At 42.4% G+C, this 8,691-nt stretch overlaps 1 protein-coding gene across 1 annotated transcript; it reads left to right on the top strand.

Annotated features, from left to right (window-relative positions):
* Nucleotides 1–954: 954 nt before the first annotated feature.
* LOC310933855 (G-protein coupled receptor 26-like) lies at nt 955–6,044 on the top strand (the record flags this gene model as incomplete). The annotated part of the gene is made up of 3 exons (XM_083897426.1): nt 955–1,622; nt 3,656–3,769; nt 5,768–6,044. The coding sequence occupies 3 exons, from the start codon at nt 955–957 to the stop codon at nt 6,042–6,044; spliced, it is 1,059 nt and encodes a 352-aa protein (XP_083753552.1).
* Nucleotides 6,045–8,691: the final 2,647 nt, after the last annotated feature.

Here is an 8,691-nt window from a genome sequence, read left to right as displayed (position 1 = left end):
TGGACACAAACTCTTTGACCTCCTCGTGTCTGGCAGGAGAATGAAGAGAATCTCTTCACCACAACAACAACACTTATTTTCCTCCTCTCAGCTGCTGGACTCCACAATCAGACCTGAGTCGTCCTCTGATTGTCATCTCACTGACACCACTGCTGTTTGTGCACTGCCAACCTGCAAATTGCAAACTTCAGTCTTCTGTTTTGACATATCACACATTTTCCTTTTTTTCACATTACATCCATACTTTCTGATAGATTGAAAATACTTTTCTAGTCTTTAATTTGTAGTTTTAATTATAACAATAATAATAGCAACAACAATCATAATATTAATGTCATGACCTCATTGCAGCTCCTCATTTGCACAAACCCCTCTTTATCAGAATTGCTGCGTTCAACGTGACGCTCGTGACATCAGCCTTTACAGCCGACGACGCAATCGTGCGTCGTGCTTCTATTTTTACACTTTAAAAAAGATGTGTGTGAACAGTGCTGCTGCTGCTGCTGCTGCAACGTGCTTCAGAATCCGAGAGAGGGAACACACAAAAAGCCACAGAGAAGTGAAACAGCGAGAAAAGAAAACTCCTTTCTGATGTCTTTTTACGCAAAGATGCCCATGATGTCAGCGCGCAATGGCGCAGCAGGGAAACCCTGAGAACAGCGAGAGCAAATGGCACGGCACGGAATGGAAAGAGTGCTTTAAAAAAGTACCGCAGCGCTTCATGCGAGGAGAAACCTCCCGCTGTGAGCCCGTTCCCACTGAGAGGACTTTCAAATTTCCTGGATAGAGATATCCAGAAGAGCCTGACATCTCTGTGACCTCATTGTGGACGCTGTGAAGATCATTCGGATCCCGGAGAGGCTGCACGACAGCGTGCTGTTGGACTCACATGGTTTGCGCCCTAAAGACCGTAGATGCACTCACCCAAAGTGTGGATATTTGAGTGGAAGCGCCATGGACGCAGCGGACATAGTCGCCTCCGTGTTGGTTTCGGGGATCATTCTGGTGTCGCTGCTGTCCAACGCCGTGGTGCTGATCTGCTTTCTGTGCAACCCGGAGATCCGCAAACAGGCGCCCGCGCTTTTCATCCTCAACTTGACCTTTTGCAACCTGTTGCTCAGCGTGTCCAACATGCCGGTCACTCTGATCGGGCTCCTGACCGCGGGCCACCCCGGAGGCAGCAGCGTGTTCTGTCAGATCGTGGGTTTCCTGGACACGTTCCTCACCACGAACGCCATGCTGAGCATGGGAGCGCTCAGCATCGACAGGTGGCTGGCGGTGGTGTTCCCGCTCAGCTATCACTCGAGGATGCGCCACCGGGACGCAGTGATGGCGCTGGGATACACGTGGACACACTCGCTCTGCTTCTCCATAGTTGGCACCTGGCGCTCGTGGGTCGGGTACCACCACGTTTACGCATCGTGCACGCTCTGCGGCGCCCGGGCGAATGGAACTCAGTTCGTCATATTCACCGTGTCTCTGCACGCGCTCACTTTCCTGCTGACGCTCATCGTGCTGTGCGTAACTTATCTGAAAGTGCTGAAAGTTGCACGGTCTCACTGCAAACGCATTGACGTGATCACCATGCAGACGCTGGTGCTGCTGGTGGACATTCACCCCAGGTAAAAAAAACACATTCAGTCCAACTATTTAGTTTGCAATGTATTTGTTTCAGGGGTAATATAGACAGAGACAGAGGTGAAAAATGTAATCTAATAGGTCCAATAGTTCATTTATGTTCAATAGCTGAGCAGAGTCTATACTTTTACAATGGATAGTCATATAGTGAGTGTTTCCTGTTTCCTTTCTGGTCTTTAAATGTTTGACAGGCTTCATTTATACCAATGGTTGTCATCATCTAAGACACTATGAATAGATCTAGCATGTGCTAAATCAGTGTTTCCCAAACTTTAAATATGGAGACCCACTTTTTAAAGATGGCTAATTATCAATACCCAAACCACATTACAAACCATGGAATATGTGCTTAATAACACCCAATATAGAGGGAAAAAAATATGTTTTATATTTGGGGACCCCCAAAAAACATCTCTTGTGGCACCTGACCCAGCCTTTGGGAATCACTGTGCTAATTGACAAGTATAATTAATGAAACTTAAAGCTCTAACGCTAACTTTTAAACATAAACAAACGTCCATTACATTCTAACCATAACGTTCTCACGCTGTCGATGACGCTCCAGAGCAGTGTTTTGTTTTCCTGTCTGTGGTGACATTCCCGCGCCCCCCACACAGAGTAATGCAGGATTGGAGAATGATTGGAATATGGAAGTCTGTTCAGAAAGCTCTGCAGATTCACCGGGGAAAAGTCTGATGTCACCGTCTACCTCCTTGAGTGAAAACACTTATGAAAAGTCTCCTTCTAATCCTAATTGTACTGTGTCATAGAGTCAGTTTTTACACCTTCAGGGTCTTTCATTTAAACTTTAGCTTTAAATGCAAAATGTACCCAAAGCTTGAGGAGAAACTGCACCCACAATTCCCCCAACATGACACAGTAAGCTATGCACATACATTTGATAATCATGAATTCAAAGTATGGACAGAACATACACTGAATTAGCTGTGAATGCTAGCTCTGAAAGTGCATTTGCAGTGTTTCCAACAAAACCTCGAGAAGAGAACTGGAAAGTTGGATTCATGTTGAAAAACAACGTGGTCTCGCTTCACATTGCGATGAAGTCAGCGAGAGATTATCAAGATCAAATGTTCACAACAAGCAGCAGAATGTCTGCAATGCCAGACGTTTGACTGGTGTGCTGGCAGACGCTCAGGGAAAAAGTCCACAGTGACTGCGGACATTTTTTTTGCGTTCTCCAGCTTTCCCAGACAATTTCAGGAAAATGTCTGGACTTCAGAAATCAGCATTTGGATGCAAATGTCTCCAGTGACTGTGTTTTCTCACAACAATTGAAGTATTAATGCATAATGAAAATAAATGGCTATACAGTTAGCTCTGCTGCACAATAGACACTAACTTCCTAGATGAGTGTTTCTTAAACTTATTGTGCAGGAGATCCACTTTTTAAAGATGACACACTATCACCGCTCAATTCACAATATAAATCACAACAAGAGCAAATTTATGCATAATGTAAACCTTCTGACTAGTTTTTTTTTGCCATTTCTGCAACACTAATTATTGAGAATTGGGATTAAAAACATACAAACAAGGCAATCAGAGATGTCAGACACCTTCGCCCCATTCAAGCCTCTGGTGCCCTCTGCTGGTCATAGTGGCAAGTGCAAGTAGAAGTGTGGAAACACAAACAGAGCGGGCAAAAACAATACTAAAGTAATACATCTGTGTCTGTGGAATGAGTTCAGATTATGAGTTTCATGTGCACCACAGATGAGGATGATTGATATTGTGATTGTTGCATCGCCGTTACTCAGTCGCAGTCACTGTCTGTCCGTCCTGTTTACCACTCGCTTATACAGTCCGCCACGGTCGCCGTCCATTTACATAATTGATATCCGTGCAGCGTGGACGCTCTTCCGCACAGAGAGACAACAGCTCAGTGCTCCGCTCGCATCCATCCCACACAGTTAGTCTGTTTTCATTATGTCTGCTGCATGTCTCTGATCACGGCCCCCCCGGGGTAGATAATGGTGGCATGTGTGCGCTTTGACAGTGTGCGGCAGAAATGCTTGGACGAGCAGAGGCGGAGGAGGCAGAGGGCCACCAAGAAGATCAGCACTTTCATCGGCACGTTTGTGCTGTGCTTCACCCCGTATGTCATCACAAGGTGAGCACAGACTGGTAATGTGTGTGTGTGTGTGTGTATGTGTTTGTGTTTTTGTTAAGCTGTGAAGTCAAATTGTGGTTCAAAGCCATTGTTGGGAGGACATGTTGTGATTTTACCTTTTTTTCAGAGGCTTTTCTGCTATGAATTCTAGCCTTGTCAGGAAATGTAGTCCTCATGGGGACCAGAACCTGGTCCTAATGAGACACATCATTATTTGTGAGGCTCTGGAGTGTTTTAGATGTGAATTGTGGTTTGGTTACTAGGCCAGTGGTTCCCAAAACTGTGGTATGAAAAGTTTGGAAACTACTGTACTAGGTGGTAAGGTTTTTGGTGAGACTAGAAGAATAGAATGCAATGTGTAAGTGTGGGTTTGTTCTTGTATTTCTCACCTCATTAAGACCCTTTCTTGCGGAAACACCGACCTTTTTAGGACCAGTCGTCTTCATGGAGACCAAAACCGGGTCTTCATGAGGAAGAACCTTATTTCTGAGGAACATTTTAAGGCTAATCCGACTGCGTAACCACGGAGATCCCTTGAGCTTCCATAGTTCTCCGTCGTGGTGCTGGATACGCACTGCAATTTTCCACCCGATCAGTAGGGGTCGGTACGCAAGGTTGTTGTGCTTCATGCCACGAAATAAATATTTTATGTGTCCCGGAACGCAGTTTTAAGATAATTTGAGGCGAAATTGGCCATTTAGAGTCTAAACATGTGGTTTGTGTATTAAGATATGACGTATTTATAGTTTGGCAGTAGTTTGGTAGTTAACGCAGAAGTATACATTGGGCTTAAGCTTTGGATTATGTTTAAGCTTAGGTTAGGTTTAGACATTAATAGATTCACATAAGTCAATGCAGTGTCTTAAGAAGAGTAGTTTGTGTATGTATATATCTTTGTGAGGACATTATGACCATATAGGGACATTTTGTCAACTTTAAAGGGTTATTTCAGGGTTAAGATCTGGTTCAGTTAGGTTAGAATTTGATTTAGATCAGGGTTGGAATAAAGGTTAGGGTTAGGGTTAGGCAGACATTTGAAACAGAATATTGTTAGCCTAATAGCATAATTGTCTAAGTCATTCTTTTGGTAATTGTGATATCTGCCTAACTTTACCAATGTGCTTGCTAAAATATGTGTTTTTCTTGTTTTCCGAAAACGTTAAAATATGATTTAGGCAACTATGCTAATAGGCTAACGGTTATGTAAAACCCAACAGGCGATATATTTTGTTGAGTACAATTAGATTTTTGCTCACCGATGAAAGAAAAACATTTCAAATTATCTTTTTAATTCAGTCAAATAATTGGACCAAACCTCTCAAGGCTCTTCGACAGAAGGAGTCGGACATTTCACACGTACGGCTGCTAATGGGGTTATTGTGTGTGAATATAAACAGTAAAAAAAAAAGAATCTCAGACTAGTGCCGTCTAATCATTAGGAAGCATGTTTCCAACTGCTTCCTTCCTTGTTGGTTGTAGCAGACATTTCTAATCCTTCTGTTGTGCAGAGATAAGACAGATAGAGAAAGGGTGAGATCTCAAGTGAGTCAGTGATCATAGCGCGGGCTCTCATTAGTATTACAGCAAGTGTTAATGGTGGCAGGGCTGACAGAAGCTGCTACGTTTGTGGTATGGAAACGAAAAAAGGAAGCAAATGAAGACACACGAGGCGCACGGAAACAATCCTCCATTTCTCCTTGTCTTTGTTTTAATTAGATTGTCGTGACAAAAAAAAAAAAAACAGTGTATAATGAGGATTCGGTGTAAAAAAAAACATCGGAGCAGCTTGTGGTCCGAGGGCAGCAAAACGGACCCGACACCCATCGACATAAATTGCCCAACACAGCGCTGACATTTCAGTGACATTTCCACATTATTACAGCACTGGGAGGGAGTTCATTTGGATGTCTTCCACTCCAGTTAAACACATGTGAGACTGCAGTGTGTGTGTGTGTCATCACTGGTGTGTGACGGTTTTTCTTTCTCTTTTTGAACCAGAATGGTCGAGCTCTTCTGCCCAGCGCCCATAAACCCTCACTGGGGTGTGCTGTCCAAATGTTTGGCCTACGGCAAAGCAGCGAGTGACCCGTTTGTCTACTCGCTGCTGCGCCGCCAGTACAAGAAGACCTGCAGCCTTCTGGCCAACAAAGTCCTCAAGAGGAGTCCTCTCAACTCCTCCTTTGGGATGGAGGGCAACGCGAGGAGAAGCGACAACGTCGTCAACGCGGCCAACAACAGCCAGCCACCTGCCAACAACAAGCCAATCGCCCAGTGAATGTGGGCACTTTGTTAAGTAAATGCTGGTTTTTATTTGACTTTGTGGTGACCGTGGGAGGTATGACCGACCGACCGACCGTCGTTGATAGTGTAACATCAGAGTGCACAATCTCACCCTTAATTATTTGTTCAAGAACAAGGCTGGAAATATTCTGTATTTTCTTTTTTACTATCAACTGTCAAAACACACAAACCACTAAAACGAGTGGATGTACGTGGGATTTTTTACATTTTTGAGCCTGGGTGAAGCTGCTAAAAAGGCAATTAACATCATTCCTATTGCCAGTGGTTGTTCTGCCATGTGGTTTCACCCCTGACTCTACTGTGTAAACTAATTGGAGGAAGAAAAAAAACAAAAAAAACATAGCCCTCACTGATAATGTCAAGGTAATTTTACTCTTGCCTCACTTTGTCTGTCCCTAGTTTTAAAATGTAAGGATCGACACAAACTTTAAAGGTGCATTATGTAATAAATCTAAAGCAACTAGCCATAAAAAACGAGACTCAGGAATAATGTTCATATAACAAACTGAACTCACCAACAACAACAGTACAGCCAAAATATTTGCATTAAAAATGTTTTTTTGCAGACTGCAAATCATGTTTATATTTTGAAATCATGTTTTGGCATGTGGCGCCACCTACTGCCTGTCTACCAATCATTGCAGTCAGTAGAGTCTCAGCTGCCTGGTATTTTGAATTTGAACGTAGTAACTGTTTTTGGCCACATTCTTACACATGGCACCTTTAATGCCTGTCGGAGCAGAAATGAAACATCAAAAGTCCGATTTTAGTCGGACTAAGACGATAATACTGTTTTCTTAATGTCATGTAAACATGACATGCAGCAGGTACGAAACATACAGAAGCATCTCGCTAAGAAACAAAAAAACAGCACCAACTACGGAGGCGGAGTCAGACGTGTCTACACGTCAACTCAGACTCTGCAAGTTGTCCGATTGGCTGTCTTAGCCGGACTATGGCCTTAGCTCGATTAAGGCAAAATCTGTCCTGATGAAAAAGACACTATATTTGAATGAGTGAATTTGACTGCTACAAAAATTCCACTTAAACCGTGAGCAGTGAGGGTTATTGGTGATTTTTTTTTCCCAGCCTGTGTGTGGCACTAAGCACCAAACTTATCTAAGTCATATATAAATAGCATAATTGGACTCAATTGTTCCCTTTAGCAGCTGGGCTGTGTGGGTTTCTGCAAATGTTCCTTACACAGAAGGTACATATTTTTATAGTGAACGATAGAGTTCTGTGGCCGTATCATTATCTATTATAATACTGGAGACACGTACAGTAGGTCATAAATGTATGTGGGAGAAATACAATGAACAAAAAAAAAAAAAAAATACAGAATATCACCAGCTTTTCTTTTTACTTACACAAAAAAATATACGGACAACCACTTTTGTAGGTTGTAAGTGTTTGTTGTAATGGCGTTAAGTATTTCTCTGCGAGTGTTAAAGAAGTTGTGATTTATAATGAGGTTTTTTTTTCGTAGCACTTGTAAATGATTTGTCATCTCGACGTGGAAAAGCAACACTATGGAGACTAATTTAACACAACCACTCAAGTGTAAAGACAACAACCGGACAACAAGTGATGCTGGTGAAGGTATAGTCAAGGTAAAATGAAGGGTTTACTGATATCTTTGTCCAGCGTTTTTCACTGTAAGAACTTTTACATCACCACCAAATTTGGACCCAATTTAGAAACTCCAAATGTAAATTAAAGCATAACCTCTGACCTCAATGCTGATTCTCTACCTGGATAAAGTATTGTTCGTGTTCAAGGAATGATTCAAAACAGTTGAATGTTTCTTTTTTTTCTTTTAACATTACAGTCACGTTGTAGCTATAGACTGCGCATAACAATGTACATAAGTTTGGGAAAGCAAAGCCTAAGAATGAGGATGGAAGTTGCACCAGGGGACAAATCAGTATCAGCTGGCTGTAAAAATAACTCTTTCTAATGGATGTCTATGGGAAAAATGAGCTTCTACTTCTTACTTGATTTATAAGCTGAGTAAACAAATTTTCCTGCAGGAGTTAACGGTCTCCATCTCCAGCACATGATGTCAATTTTATAAACGATGTTTCTCATAGGGGATAAAGCATGAGTGCAGGTGATGTTTGTGAATGTTCCAAAACTGACTTTGTTTGTTTTGCAACAGGAGGATTATGTCCACTTTATACACAGTCTATGGTTTGAGCTGACGCTGTGCTGATGATTTCATCAGAATTTATATGTATGCTGTAGCAGTGAGGCCTGGGTTCTAAAGTGCCTTTTCTTTTTACACTGGGGTCAGACTACAAGATATGTTTTTCCTGTTCAGATGTGTCCGATTAGACGATCGCACAGTCATTACTTATCTGTAAGTGGTTGTTGGAGCAGATAAGACAGAATACATGTTGTCCCCAAACCGACCTCCATTTGACAAAGAAAGCCGGCGACTAGAACGTAAACAAACGTGGCATCCAGAGTGATGCATCGGGCTGAAAGGCTATGTTCAGATGACCGTGCTCAAGTGACTGATGTCCTAGTTTGTTGGTTTTTCTCATTCATTTGACTGGCATCACATTTTTTTTCCCCAGGACTGTGTGAAAACAGAAATCAGATTTTTAAAATCAGAT

Source organism: Microchirus variegatus (genome assembly GCF_963457635.1).
Source record: "Microchirus variegatus genome assembly, chromosome: 11".
Taxonomy (NCBI): Eukaryota; Metazoa; Chordata; class Actinopteri; order Pleuronectiformes; family Soleidae; genus Microchirus; species Microchirus variegatus.
Note: the sequence above shows the minus strand (reverse complement) of the source record. Positions and strands in the feature narration are given on the sequence as shown.